This window comes from Apium graveolens, unplaced genomic scaffold, assembly GCF_009905375.1.
Source record: "Apium graveolens cultivar Ventura unplaced genomic scaffold, ASM990537v1 ctg8522, whole genome shotgun sequence".
In the NCBI taxonomy this organism is placed as follows: domain Eukaryota; kingdom Viridiplantae; phylum Streptophyta; class Magnoliopsida; order Apiales; family Apiaceae; genus Apium; species Apium graveolens.
In genome coordinates, this window is record NW_027421246.1 from 33201 (window position 1) to 49287 (window position 16087).

Below are 16087 nucleotides of genomic sequence, written 5' to 3' on the forward strand. Positions count from 1 at the left end.
AGAGAAATCATCACCAAATAATTTTAGGGTACACTTGCAAAACATAATATTTTTAAATTGTTTAACATTTAATACGATTTTTATGGCATACTTTAAACATCAAATACTTACTTATAAAATAGAAAATAATATAATCATATATATATCATCATGTTTTTGTAATATTACATAAAATTTTTATCAATATAATACAAAAAACGTATTTTACAGATCAAAATATATTTTGTCACATGTATAGTATATAGTCACATATACACTACACTATACACGTGTATTACACAAAATTACCCCAATACAACACAAAAAAATTTATTATACAGAATCAAATAGGCAAGTCGACAATATTATAACTGCTATTAGAAATTTTTTTCAAATACATCATAGAGCAAAATAAGGTTGATAATTCTCAATATTTATCATTAATTTAAATTTTTAAATATGCCAAATAACCATCAAAATTAATTTAAAAAAATTATAATATTTTAGAACATGTTGTGCCTCGCACGGGTTATAGAGCTAATTACAGAAGTATAGGTAAAGTTTAGTTCAAGAATATTTTTGGAGGTGGACATATGTTTTCTTAGGAGTGAATATTTAATTATTTATAAAGCATAAGCTAATAATATCCTAGAAGTGGTACAAGTCTTGAGATAGCTAGGGAGCCCTTTCACTTCATTTAGAAATCGAATTGTGATCCGTTTTAATAATTTCTTACGGTTGTGCTACCAGAAGCCTATTGGCGGATCCAGATTTCAATTTAAGGGGGGCCGGAAAAAAATTGTAATCAAATCAACAAATATAAGCAAAAGAGCAAATGAACATATATTATAATCTAATATTTACAAGATCACCGGCCTATCTTTCATACTCTGAAATCGTTTCATAATTTCTTCATTTTCAATTGTTTGAAAAATATCTCTCTCAATATATGTTATCAAACAATCATTCAACCAAATATCTCCCATTCTATTCCGAAGCGTAATTTTAACAAGTTTAATTGCTAAAAATCCTCTCTCAACTGTTGCAGTTGCAACCGGTAGAATTACTGAAAGAACTGAAAACGTCATTATCAAGATGTAGAAGATGAAGATCAATAATGTGATTCAACAAAATTGTTTAGAACTGTTTTTTTTACATTGTGTTTTTATCAACAACAAAAAGATATTCTCTAATCTGAATATATACAAGAATAGCTGTGCTTCATTACTCTAACAAACTCTAACAACTTTTTCTTCTAGAAGCTTTTGTTCACTGTTACTCACTTGATCTTTTGTCACGGGCTGACTTGATGATGTCACTGATATATTCTCATCAATTAGTGACAATTTTATCAACATATAAACCCAAGGAAATCCAATATCTTTGTGTTTTTGAACCATTTTTTGAGGAAGATCATGGATGCCCTTCAAATTTTGAAAATCGGCATTACTTCTCATGTCAACGATATAGCTAGAAAGCTGGTCTTCAAGTGATAGAAGACGAATTTGATCAAATTCTGAAGGATAAAATCTTGCAAGTTGAACTAATTTTTACTTATCAAAAGTTAAGAAAGAATTCTGCGGATTTAGGCATGATATGCAGGAAAGTAACTCCATGTTATCTCTATCAAGACGCTCGTTAATCTCTTGCAATTGATAATCAATTATAGTATTCATCAAACTAATCTTGAAGTGGTGTTTATTAGAAACTTTTTGCAGTTTACGTCTTGATCTTCCACGAGGCATAGAGATAACATCCATATCTGGGACATCGATCTCAAACTTTTCACAGAATTTGGAAATATCAACAATTAACTCATTCCATCCATCATCTCTGAATGTTTGTAACATTTTCTTCGATACATTTACCAAACATAAAGCATTAGCAAGATCCTGGACTTTTCTTTGTAGTGCTTGTGATAAGTCATTTGTGATTCCTAAAACTTTTCTCATCAAATGCAATAGAAAAATAAACTCAAAGTCATTCATTGCATCAATAAGTCTATAAATCTCTCCTTTATTTTCATGAAAGGAAGGCATAACTTTTATTTCTTCAAGCAGATCAAGTGCCGGTGAAAAATAAAGAAGTCACACTTAGAATTGTATTATAATGCGAACACCATCTTGTATCTCCTGGACGTTTAAGAACTGCCTCTTGATTCAAGCCTTTACCAGTCATTCGATTGCCTTGGGATATTTCTTCAGCTAACTTTTCTATTTGTTTCACCCAGACTAATTCTTTTCTTTTGCAAGAAGCCCCAACAAAATTCACCAAAGATGCTAGATGGTAAAAAAATGAGCAAATTTTATCATGCTTTTTTGAAACTGCAACAAGTGTGAGCTGCAATTGATGAGCAAAGCAATGCATATAAAAGGCAGATGCATTTTCTGCTAGTATTAAACTTTTTAGCCCACTAATATGTCTGCTCATATTACTAGCCCCGTCAAAACCTTGACCACGAATACTCGATATGCTCAGACCATGTGTGGCAAAGAGTACGTCAATTGCTGATTTTAGGACAATCAAGAGATGCTTAAAGGATGTCAAATTGCATGTACATGATGTTAACATATTAATTGTATCAATATATATAGTGACAAGTGACTCTTATAGGGTGCAAAGTGACTCTAATATGGTGAAAAGTGACTTACACGGTTGATTAGAGCCAAAATGTGGAACAAAATTGACTTGTATGAAAGTGGCACTAAGAGATGGTAAAAGGATGTCAAATTGGATGTGTATAATGTTAACATGTTAATTTTACAGATATATGGTGGTAAGTGACTCTAATAGGGTGCAAAGTGACTCTAATATGGTGAAAAGTGACTTACATAGTTGATTAGAGTCAAAATGTGGCCCAAAGTTGAGTCCTATTATGAAATATCAAAGTGTGCTAAAACGAAGCTAAACTGGATTTTCATGATGTTAACATGCTAATTGTATCAATATGGTGGCAAGTGGCTCTTATAGGGTATAAATTGACTCTAATATGGTGAAAAGTGACTTATACGGTTGATCACAGACCAACTGCCTATCATCTGAGATCACAGACCAACTGCCATTGTTTTTCTTTACAAATGTTGCTTGTTTATGTATTACACTTGACAAATATTGACTAGTTACTGATAAATTTCTTTTCTTGAGCTATTGTATTAACTTCTGAGGCAATTTATGTTACTTCATGTTAAAGATATAAACTCTTTACTTGGGAGCTCTTACTTTATTTGAGAACCTAGTAGTAGTAATGGTTGGCTGTCGTATCAGTAGAGCCGGCTAAACGGTCGGGCCGCCCGTGCCGGGGCGAATTTCCAGCGATCCGGTTCAACAGCCAGTTAACTCGTGAACAGCTCGCGAATTAGGCGATTTTAATGGTCCGACGAGTCTAGCGGTTCGGGGCGAACGACGAATAACACAAATAAAATGAATAATCGTGAATAACCGCGGGCTGCTTTGATTCGACACCACCCACCTTTTGTTGTCTTTTTTTGGCTTTTTTTTATATTTTGTTTTTTACTTTGTACAAACAGACTTTGCATTTCTGTTACAATTTTACATTTTTTGGATTTCTGTTTTTAAATTACATTTTTTATATTGAAAAAGATTTTCGATTTATAACACATTTCAACATTTTTAACAATTAACTCATATTTTTATTTGATAAACTAATTAAGACAAACAAATTTTATTTTTACTCGTATTTTGAAAAAGTTAGTTTTTAAAAAACAAATTTGTTATTTTTGAAAAACAAAGTTAATTTTTGCAAATGAGTTACTCTGTTACAGAAGGAAAAGAGGACGATACGATATCAGTATCAGTATAAGTCAACTGATACGGTATCAATATCAGTCAACTGACATTTTTCATTTAGCCCAAAACACCTTGATATCGCGTATCTCCCTCGCTTTTTTTACGGATGGGCAAGAGTCGAACAAGTCACTGAAATTGTATCTATTCTAAACATCGTTCCGAACCGGCTTAAGATATCTTGTAATTAATAAAATAATCTTAAAAGTATATGTAATTCTGATTTATAAGTAACTTATAAATTGTAGTCAACTATGTATTGTTCGTGTAATATCCAACTTAGCTCGTTGCGGCTTTGATTTAAATTTTGAAGAAGGGAACACCATACTTTCAAATTGATCCAAATATAATTTACTATTCAATGTAGCCGTTAATTATTTGTACTTAACAATCACGCAAGTAATTATAATTTTACGATTTTACCGATTTGGAAAATCATATTGAGATTATATGTTTCCAATTAAAATGATTCTATATTTATTACCTAACTATGGAAATTTTTATTTAGCTAGATATTACAACTAATTATACTTATCTCAAATGACATGAAAACGTGTAAAACCATATACCAAAAACAAATTAAGAAGAAACAAAGATCTTAACATATAAATGCGTGTTCATGTTATGCATCAAGAAATTTAATTATATTGATTTGCCTCATTGGCAAAGAAATCTCAGATGCGTTTACAAAAATGCACACATTTCTTATTTAGTAGTGAAAGAGCAAAAAAGAGTTATATATAAACACATAACTTCCATATACTTTGATCTTGCCCTGTTTGGTGTTTTCTACAAAAATCATACAAGGCATCATGACAAGAAAGAAGGTGAAGTTAGCATTCATCAGTAATGATGCTTCTCGAAAAGCGACATTCAAGAAAAGGAAGAAGGGGCTGATGAAGAAGGTTGGAGAGTTGAGTACCTTATGTGGTATTGATGCTTGTGCTATCATTTATAGTCACTATGAGCCCCAACCTGAAGTGTGGCCTAATACAGAAGGTGTTCAGCGTGTGTTGTCTCAGTTTAAGCGAATGCCGGAGATGGAGCAGAGCAAGAAGATGGTTAATCAGGAGAGTTTTATGCGACAGAGGATTGCGAAAGCTAATGAGCAGTTGAAGAAACAGTGTAAGGATAATAGGGAGAAGGAAATGATTGAGGTTATGTATCAGTGTTTGACGGGGAAAATTGGTTTACAAAATTTGATGATCCCGGATTTGAATGATCTTGGTTGGCTTATTGATCACAAGTTGAAGGAGATTTATAAAAGAATTGATCAGATATCGGCTACTAAGAAAAAGAATACTACTCCTGGGAAAGTTGGCTCTGGCTCTGGATCTGGCTGTGGCTCGGGATCAGCTGCTGCAATGTTGAAAGGTAAAGGAGTGGCTAATTGTGTTGATGGAACGGAAGAAAAGGCTATAGAGGGCGAGATGGAAGCAATGCAGCAGCAGCAGCAGAGACCGCCTTGGTTTAGCGACTGGATCAACAGCAATAGTGGGAACAGCAGTACTGATCAGATGCTGAACCAGCAGCAACACTGCCAGAATTTGGGATTTAGTCACGGTGAGGAGATGATGATGCCCTGTGGAGATGCGCAGAATGGTGGCATGTGGTCAAGTGCATTCTTTCCATAGTTTCCAATCAAGGAGAAGCAGATGAAAGGATTTGTGTGACAGTGCTGGTTACTTGTGTTTTTGTTGTTTTTTGGATCAACCTTGAGGATAATGGTTAAAAATACCCATTTTTGGGTTGAATTTGCTCAAAATATCCATTTTCAAAAAATATGCTCAAATGCTAATTACACGCATTTGAGAATACTAAAGATACGCATTTCGTATTATCATTGGTATACGCATAAAAAATATGCTCAAATGCGTATTACACGCATTTGAGAATACTAAAGATACGCATTTCGTATTATCATTGGGATACGCATTTGTCAAATGCGTATCACAAAAATATAAAAAAAATAAAAACTGGATACTCATTTGACAAATGAGTATTTAGTACAAAACATGATAATCATATGGCAAATGCGTATCCAAACGAATATTTTCAGCACTACACTCCCAGAATGGATATTTTCAGCATTTTGCACCAAAAAAATATTATTTTTAACATTCTTTCGAACTTTGAAGGATATTTGTCTTGCTTTTAATAAATTTCTATCTGGTGTGTTCTTATTTTTGCGTTGCTACAATAATTCCATTGCTTGTTATATTCTTTTTTTTTTCTTCGTTATTTTTATACATTAATAACTTCAAGGTATATTAAATCTATTATATATATAATAGAGCAAATGAGGTTGGGTGCGACAATTTATTCAATGTGAAATGACTATTTTAACCCTTGTTCTATTTATTATTTCTTATTTAATATTCATTAATAGCTAATCTTCATTAAAGTATATGAATTTTTTTGTAATTAATAGCTACACACACTTACATATATATGTATACATATGTTATTTTCAATGATATAAAATTTAAAATGTGATAAATTTAATTAAGAATTAAAAATCTGAGATAATAATTAACATAAAAATTACATCAATTTTTTAGTGACATGTAATAAATTAATTGTGGTTTAAGAGAAATCATCACCAAATAATTTTAGGGTACACTTGCAAAACATAATATTTTTAAATTGTTTAACATTTAATACGATTTTTTATGGCATACTTTAAACATCAAATACTTACCTATAAATGAGACAATAATATAATCACATATATATCTTCATGTATCTGTAATATTACATAAAATTATTATCAATATAATACAAAAAACGTATTTTACAGTTCAAAATATATTTTGTCACGTGTATAGTATATAGTCACATATACACTACACTATGCACGTGTATTACACAAAATTACCCCAATACAACACAAAAAAATTATTCTACAGTATCAAATATGAAGAGGCAAGTCGACAATAATATAACTGCTATTAGAATTTTTTTTCAAATACAACATAGAGCAAAATAAGGTTGATAATTCTCAATATTTATCATTAATTTAAGTTTTTAAATATGCCAAAAAAAATATTAAAATTAATTAAAAAAATTATAATATTTTAGAACATGTTGTGCCTCGCACGGGTTATAGAGCTAATTATAGAAGTATAGGTAAAGTTTAGTTCAAGAATATTTTTGGAGGTGAACATACACTGTTTTTTTAAGAGTGAATATTTAATTATTTATAAAACATAAGCTAATAATATCCTAGAAGTGGTACAAGTCTTGAGATAGCTAGGGAGCCCTTTCACTTCATTTAGAAATCGAATTATGATCCGTTTTAATAATTTCTCACGGTTGTGCTACCAGAAGCCTATCTAGTGGCGGATCCAGGTTTCAATTTAGGGGGGCCGGAAAAAAAAATTGTAATCAAATCAACAACTATAAGCAAAAGAGCAAATGAACATATATTATAATGTAATATTTACAAGATCATCAGCCTATCTTTCATACTCTGAAATCGTTTCATAATTTCTTCATTTTCAATTGTTTGAAAAATATCTCTCTCAATATATGTTATCAAACAATCATTCAACCAAATATCTCCCATTCTATTCCGAAGCGTAGTTTTAACAAGTTTCATTGCTGAAAATCCTCTCTCAACTGTTGCAGTTGCAACCGGTAGAATTAGTGACAATTTTATCAACATATAAACCCAAGGAAATCCAATATCTTTGTGTTTTTGAAGCATTTTTTGAGCAAGATCATGGATGCCCTTCAAATTTTGAAAATCAGCATTACTTCTCATGTCAACAATATAGCTAGAAAGCTGGTCTTCAAGTGATAGAAGACGAATTTGATCAAATTCTGAAGTATAAAATCTTGCAAGTTGAACTAATTTTTACTTATCAAAAGTTAAAAAGAATTCTGCGGATTTAGGCATGATATGCAGGAAAGTAACTCCATGTTATCTCTATCAAGACGCTCGTTAATCTCTTGCAATTGATAATCAATTATAGTATTCATCAAACTAATCTTGAAGTGGTGTTTATTAGAAACTTTTTGCAGTTTACGTCTTGATCTTCCACGAGGCATAGAGATAGCATCCATATCTGGGACATCGATCTCAAACTTTTCACAGAATTTGGAAACATCAACAATTAACTCATTCCATCCATCATCTCTGAATGTTTGTAACATTTTCTTCGATACATTTACCAAACATAAAGCATTAGCAAGATCCTGGTCTTTTCTTTGTAGTGCTTGTGATAAGTCATTTGTGATTCCTAAAACTTTTCTCATCAAATGCAATAGAAAAATAAACTCAAAGTCATTCATTGCATCAATAAGTCTATAAATCTCTCCTTTATTTTCATGAAAGGAAGGCATGTCTTTTATTTCTTCAAGCACATCAAGTGCCGGTGAAAATAAAGAAATCACACTTAGAATTGTATGATAATGCGAACCCCATCTTGTATCTCCAGGACGTTTAAGAACTGCCTCTTGATTCAAGCCTTTACCAGTCATTCGATTGCCTTGGGATATTTCTTCAGCTAACTTTTCTATTTGTTTCACCAGGACTAATTCTTTTCTCTTGCAAGAAGCCCCAACAAAATTCACCAAAGATGCTAGATGGTCAAAAAATGAGCAAATTTTATCATGCTTTTTTGAAACTGCAACAAGTGTGAGCTGTAATTGATGAGCAAAGCAATGCACATAAAAGGCAGATGCATTTTCTGCTTGTATTAAACTTTTTAGCCCACTAATATGTCTGTTCATATTACTAGCCCCGTCAAAACCTTGACCACGAATACGCGATATGCTCAGACCACGTGTGGCAAAGAGTACGTCAATTGCTGATTTTAGGACAATCAAGAGATGGTTAAAGGATATCAAATTGCATGTACATGATGTTAACATATTAACTGGATCAATATATAGTGACAAGTGACTCTTATAGGGTGCAAAGTGACTCTAATATGGTGAAAAGTGACTTACACGGTTGATTAGAGGCAAAATGTGGAACAAAATTGACTTGTAGTGATAGTGGCACTAAGAGATGGTAAAAGGATATCAAATTGGATGTATATAATTTTAACATGTTAATTTTACAAATATATGGTGGTAAGTGACTCTAATAGGGTGCAAATTGACTCTAATATGGTGAAAAGTGACTTACATAGTTGATTAGAGTCAAAATGTGGCCCAAAGTTGAGTCCTATTATGAAATATCAAAGTGTGCTAAAACGAAGCTAAACTGGATATTCATGATGTTAACATGTTAATTGTATCAATATGGTGGCAAGTGGCTCTTATAGGGTGCAAAGTGACTCTAATATGGTGAAAAGTGACTTATATGGTTGATCACAGACCAACTGCCTATCATCTGAGATCACAGACCAACTGCCATTGTTTTTCTTTACAAATGTTGCTTGTTTATGTATTACACTTGACAAATATTGACTAGTTACTGATAAATTTCTTTTGTTGAGCTGTTGTATTAACTTCTGAGGTAATTTATGTTACTTCATGTTAAAGATATAAACTCTTTACTTGGGAGCTCTTACTTTATTTGAGAACCTAGTAGTAGTAATGGTTGGCTGTCGTATCAGTAGAGCCGGCCAAACAGTCGGGCCGCCCGTGCCGTGGCGAATTTCTAGCGGTCCGGTTCAACAGCCAGTTAACTCGTGAACAGCTCGCGAATTAGTCGATTTTAATGGTCCGACGAGTCTAGCGGTTCGGGGCGAATGACGTATAACACGAATAAAACGAATAATCGTGAATAACCGCGGGCTGCTTTGATTCGACACCACCCACCTTTAGTTGTCTTTTTTTGGCTTTTTTTATATTTTATTTTTTACTTTGTACAAACAGACTTTGCATTTCTGTTTTAATTTTACATTTTTTGGATTTCTGTTTTTAATTTACATTTTTTATATTAAAAAGATTTTCGATTTATAACACATTTCAACATTTTTAAAATTTACTCATATTTTTATTTGATAAACTAATCAAGACAAACAAATTTTATTTTTACTCGTATTTTGAAAAAGTTAGTTTTTAAATAACAAATTTGTTATTTTTGAAAAACAAAGTTAATTTTTGCAAATGAGTTACTCTGTTACGGAAGGAAAAGAGGACGATACAATATCAGTATAAGTCAACTGATACGGTATCAGTATCAGTCAACTGACATTTTTCATTTAGCCCAAAACACCTTGATATCGCGTATCTCCCTCGCTTTTTTTACGGATGGGCAAGAGTCGAACAAGTCACTGAAATTGTATCTATTCTAAACATGGTTCCGAACCGGCTTAAGATATCTTGTAATTAATAAAATAATCTTAAAAGTATATGTAATTTTGATTTATAAGTAACTTATAAATTGTAGTCAACTATGTATTGTTCGTGTAATATCCAACTCAGCTCGTTTGGCTTTGATTTAAATTTTGAAGAAGGGAACACCATACTTTCAAATTGATCCAAATATAATTTACTATTCAATGTAGCCGTTAATTATTTGTACTTAACAATCACACAAGTAATTACAATTTTACGATTTTACCGATTTGGAAAATCATATTGAGATTATATGTTTCCAATTAAAATGATTCTATATTTATTACCTAACTATGGAAACTTTTATTTAGCTAGATATTACAACTAATTATACTTGTCTCAAATGACTTGAAAACGTGTAAAACCATATACCAAAAACAAATTAAGAAGAAACAAAGATCTTAACATATAAATGCGTGTTCATGTTATGCATCAAGAAATTTAATTATATTGATTTGCCTCATTGGCAAAGAAATCTCAGATGCGTTTACAAAAATGCACACATTTCTTATTTAGTAGTGAAAGAGCAAAAAAGAGTTATATATAAACACATAACTTCCATATACTTTGATCTTGCCCTGTTTGGTGTTTTCTACAAAAATCATACAAGGCATCATGACAAGAAAGAAGGTGAAGTTAGCATTCATCAGTAATGATGCTTCTCGAAAAGCGACATTCAAGAAAAGGAAGAAGGGGCTGATGAAGAAGGTTGGAGAGTTGAGTACCTTATGTGGTATTGATGCTTGTGCTATCATTTATAGTCAGTATGAGCCCCGACCTGAAGTGTGGCCTAATACAGAAGGTGTTCAGCGTGTGTTGTCTCAGTTTAAGCGAATGCCCGAGATGGAGCAGAGCAAGAAGATGGTTAATCAGGAGAGTTTTATGCGACAGAGGATTGCGAAAGCTAATGAGCAGTTGAAGAAACAGTGTAAGGATAATAGGGAGAAGGAAATGATTGAGGTTATGTATCAGTGTTTGACGGGGAAAATTGGTTTACAAAATTTGATGATCCCGGATTTGAATGATCTTGGTTGGCTTATTGATCACAAGTTGAAGGAGATTTATAAAAGAATTGATCAGATATCGGCTACTAAGAAAAAGAATACTACTACTGGGAAAGTTGGCTCTGGCTCTGGATCTGGCTGTGGCTCGGGATCAGCTGCTGCAATGTTGAAAGGTAAAGGAGTGGCTAATTGTATTGATGGAACGGAAGAAAAGGCTTATAGAGGGCGAGATGGAAGCAATGCAGCAGCAGCAGCAGAGACCGCCTTGGTTTAGCGACTGGATCAACAGCAATAGTGGGAACAGCAGTACTGATCAGATGCTGAACCAGCAGCAACACTGCCAGAATTTGGGATTTAGTCAGCGGTGAGGAGACGATGATGCCTTATGGAGATGCGCAGAATGGTGGCATGTGGTCAAGTGCATTCTTTCCATAGTTTCCAATCAGAGCTACAATCAAGGAGAAGCAGATGAAAAGATTTATGTGATAGTGCTGGTTACTTGTGTTTTTGTTGTTTTTCCGATCAACCTTGAGGATTATGGTCAAAAATACCCATTTTTGGGTTGAATTTGCTCAAAATACCCATTTTCAAAAAATATGATGAAAATACCGTTTTGGTTACGTATTTTGTAATTTGATAAGTGTAATACGCATTTGAGAATTGGGTATGTAAGAAAATTACTAAAGATACGCATTTCGTATTATCATTGGGATACGCATTTGCCAAATGCGTATCACAAAAATATAAAAAAAATAAAAACTGGATACTCATTTGACAAATGAGTATTTAGTACAAAACATGATAATCATATGGCAAATGCGTATCCAAACGAATATTTTCAGCACTACACTTCCAGAATGGATATTTTTCAGCATTTTGCACCAAAAAAATATTATTTTTAACATTCTTTCGAACTTTGAAGGATATTTGTTTTGCTTTTAATAAATTTCTATCTGGTGTGTTCTTATTTTTGCGTTGCTACAATAATTCCATTGCTTGTTATATTCCTTTTTTTTTCTTCGTTATTTTTTTACATTAATAACTTCAAGGTATATTAAATCTATTATATATATAATAGAGCAAATGAGGTTGGGTGCGACAATTTATTCAATATGAAATGACTATTTTAACCCTTGTTCTATTTATTATTTCTTATTTAATATTCATTAATAGCTAATCTTCATTAAAGTATATGAATTTTTTTATAATTAATAGCTACACACACTTACATATATATGTATACATATGTTATTTTCAATGATATAAAATTTAAAATGTGATAAATTTAATTAAGAATTAAAAATCTGAGATAATAATTAACATAAAAATTACATCAATTTTTTAGTGACATGTAATAAATTAATTGTGGTTTAAGAGAAATCATCACCAAATAATTTTAGGGTACACTTGCAAAACATAATATTTTTAAATTGTTTAACATTTAATACGATTTTTTATGGCATACTTTAAACATCAAATACTTACCTATAAATGAGACAATAATATAATCACATATATATCTTCATGTATCTGTAATATTACATAAAATTATTATCAATATAATACAAAAAACGTATTTTACAGTTCAAAATATATTTTGTCACGTGTATAGTATATAGTCACATATACACTACACTATGCACGTGTATTACACAAAATTACCCCAATACAACACAAAAAAATTATTCTACAGTATCAAATATGAAGAGGCAAGTCGACAATAATATAACTGCTATTAGAATTTTTTTTCAAATACAACATAGAGCAAAATAAGGTTGATAATTCTCAATATTTATCATTAATTTAAGTTTTTAAATATGCCAAAAAAAATATTAAAATTAATTAAAAAAATTATAATATTTTAGAACATGTTGTGCCTCGCACGGGTTATAGAGCTAATTATAGAAGTATAGGTAAAGTTTAGTTCAAGAATATTTTTGGAGGTGAACATACACTGTTTTTTTAAGAGTGAATATTTAATTATTTATAAAACATAAGCTAATAATATCCTAGAAGTGGTACAAGTCTTGAGATAGCTAGGGAGCCCTTTCACTTCATTTAGAAATCGAATTATGATCCGTTTTAATAATTTCTCACGGTTGTGCTACCAGAAGCCTATCTAGTGGCGGATCCAGGTTTCAATTTAGGGGGGCCGGAAAAAAAAATTGTAATCAAATCAACAACTATAAGCAAAAGAGCAAATGAACATATATTATAATGTAATATTTACAAGATCATCAGCCTATCTTTCATACTCTGAAATCGTTTCATAATTTCTTCATTTTCAATTGTTTGAAAAATATCTCTCTCAATATATGTTATCAAACAATCATTCAACCAAATATCTCCCATTCTATTCCGAAGCGTAGTTTTAACAAGTTTCATTGCTGAAAATCCTCTCTCAACTGTTGCAGTTGCAACCGGTAGAATTAGTGACAATTTTATCAACATATAAACCCAAGGAAATCCAATATCTTTGTGTTTTTGAAGCATTTTTTGAGCAAGATCATGGATGCCCTTCAAATTTTGAAAATCAGCATTACTTCTCATGTCAACAATATAGCTAGAAAGCTGGTCTTCAAGTGATAGAAGACGAATTTGATCAAATTCTGAAGTATAAAATCTTGCAAGTTGAACTAATTTTTACTTATCAAAAGTTAAAAAAGAATTCTGCGGATTTAGGCATGATATGCAGGAAAGTAACTCCATGTTATCTCTATCAAGACGCTCGTTAATCTCTTGCAATTGATAATCAATTATAGTATTCATCAAACTAATCTTGAAGTGGTGTTTATTAGAAACTTTTTGCAGTTTACGTCTTGATCTTCCACGAGGCATAGAGATAGCATCCATATCTGGGACATCGATCTCAAACTTTTCACAGAATTTGGAAATATCAACAATTAACTCATTCCATCCATCATCTCTGAATGTTTGTAACATTTTCTTCGATACATTTACCAAACATAAAGCATTAGCAAGATCCTGGACTTTTCTTTGTAGTGCTTGTGATAAGTCATTTGTGATTCCTAAAACTTTTCTCATCAAATGCAATAGAAAAATAAACTCAAAGTCATTCATTGCATCAATAAGTCTATAAATCTCTCCTTTATTTTCATGAAAGGAAGGCATAACTTTTATTTCTTCAAGCAGATCAAGTGCCGGTGAAAAATAAAGAAGTCACACTTAGAATTGTATTATAATGCGAACACCATCTTGTATCTCCTGGACGTTTAAGAACTGCCTCTTGATTCAAGCCTTTACCAGTCATTCGATTGCCTTGGGATATTTCTTCAGCTAACTTTTCTATTTGTTTCACCCAGACTAATTCTTTTCTTTTGCAAGAAGCCCCAACAAAATTCACCAAAGATGCTAGATGGTAAAAAAATGAGCAAATTTTATCATGCTTTTTTGAAACTGCAACAAGTGTGAGCTGCAATTGATGAGCAAAGCAATGCACATAAAAGGCAGATGCATTTTCTGCTAGTATTAAACTTTTTAGCCCACTAATATGTCTGCTCATATTACTAGCCCCGTCAAAACCTTGACCACGAATACTCGATATGCTCAGACCATGTGTGGCAAAGAGTACGTCAATTGCTGATTTTAGGACAATCAAGAGATGCTTAAAGGATGTCAAATTGCATGTACATGATGTTAACATATTAATTGTATCAATATATAGTGACAAGTGACTCTTATAGGGTGCAAAGTGACTCTAATATGGTGAAAAGTGACTTACACGGTTGATTAGAGCCAAAATGTGGAACAAAATTGACTTGTATGAAAGTGGCACTAAGAGATGGTAAAAGGATGTCAAATTGGATGTGTATAATGTTAACATGTTAATTTTACAGATATATGGTGGTAAGTGACTCTAATAGGGTGCAAAGTGACTCTAATATGGTGAAAAGTGACTTACATAGTTGATTAGAGTCAAAATGTGGCCCAAAGTTGAGTCCTATTATGAAATATCAAAGTGTGCTAAAACGAAGCTAAACTGGATTTTCATGATGTTAACATGCTAATTGTATCAATATGGTGGCAAGTGGCTCTTATAGGGTGTAAATTGACTCTAATATGGTGAAAAGTGACTTATACGGTTGATCACAGACCAACTGCCTATCATCTGAGATCACAGACCAACTGCCATTGTTTTTCTTTACAAATGTTGCTTGTTTATGTATTACACTTGACAAATATTGACTAGTTACTGATAAATTTCTTTTCTTGAGCTATTGTATTAACTTCTGAGGCAATTTATGTTACTTCATGTTAAAGATATAAACTCTTTACTTGGGAGCTCTTACTTTATTTGAGAACCTAGTAGTAGTAATGGTTGGCTGTCGTATCAGTAGAGCCGGCTAAACGGTCGGGCCGCCCGTGCCGGGGCGAATTTCCAGCGATCCGGTTCAACAGCCAGTTAACTCGTGAACAGCTCGCGAATTAGGCGATTTTAATGGTCCGACGAGTCTAGCGGTTCGGGGCGAACGACGAATAACACAAATAAAATGAATAATCGTGAATAACCGCGGGCTGCTTTGATTCGACACCACCCACCTTTTGTTGTCTTTTTTTGGCTTTTTTTTATATTTTGTTTTTTACTTTGTACAAACAGACTTTGCATTTCTGTTACAATTTTACATTTTTTGGATTTCTGTTTTTAAATTACATTTTTTATATTGAAAAAGATTTTCGATTTATAACACATTTCAACATTTTTAACAATTAACTCATATTTTTATTTGATAAACTAATTAAGACAAACAAATTTTATTTTTACTCGTATTTTGAAAAAGTTAGTTTTTAAAAAACAAATTTGTTATTTTTGAAAAACAAAGTTAATTTTTGCAAATGAGTTACTCTGTTACAGAAGGAAAAGAGGACGATACGATATCAGTATCAGTATAAGTCAACTGATACGGTATCAATATCAGTCAACTGACATTTTTCATTTAGCCCAAAACACCTTGATATCGCGTATCTCCCTCGCTTTTTTTACG

General features: G+C 32.1%; 3 protein-coding genes across 3 annotated transcripts; 2 read left to right on the plus strand and 1 right to left on the minus strand.

Annotated features, from left to right (window-relative positions):
* The first annotated feature begins 4595 nt into the window (after positions 1-4595).
* Positions 4596-5417, plus strand: LOC141705082 (agamous-like MADS-box protein AGL80). The gene has a single exon (XM_074508154.1). The coding sequence runs from the start codon at positions 4596-4598 to the stop codon at positions 5415-5417; it is 822 nt and encodes a 273-aa protein (XP_074364255.1).
* A 2239-nt stretch (positions 5418-7656) lies between these two features.
* LOC141705083 (uncharacterized) lies at positions 7657-9151 on the minus strand. The gene is made up of 2 exons (XM_074508155.1): positions 9142-9151; positions 7657-8597 (listed from the first exon to the last, which is right to left on the minus strand). Exons 1-2 carry the CDS (start codon positions 9149-9151, stop codon positions 7657-7659), a joined length of 951 nt encoding a protein of 316 aa, XP_074364256.1.
* Positions 9152-10695: 1544 nt separating this feature from the next.
* Positions 10696-11452, plus strand: LOC141705084 (agamous-like MADS-box protein AGL80). The gene is made up of 2 exons (XM_074508156.1): positions 10696-11199; positions 11264-11452. Exons 1-2 carry the CDS (start codon positions 10696-10698, stop codon positions 11450-11452), a joined length of 693 nt encoding a protein of 230 aa, XP_074364257.1.
* The last annotated feature ends 4635 nt before the right edge of the window (positions 11453-16087 follow it).

Excerpts from the sequence above, each read along its gene's own strand:
- LOC141705082 (XM_074508154.1), top strand. The coding sequence starts at position 4,596 with ATGACAAGAAAGAAGGTGAAGTTAGCATTCATCAGTAATGATGCTTCT.
- LOC141705084 (XM_074508156.1), top strand. The coding sequence starts at position 10,696 with ATGACAAGAAAGAAGGTGAAGTTAGCATTCATCAGTAATGATGCTTCT. Across the intron at positions 11,200-11,263 it reads AGAATACTACTACTGGGAAA|GAGTGGCTAATTGTATTGAT; the intron begins GTTGGCTCTGGC and ends TGAAAGGTAAAG.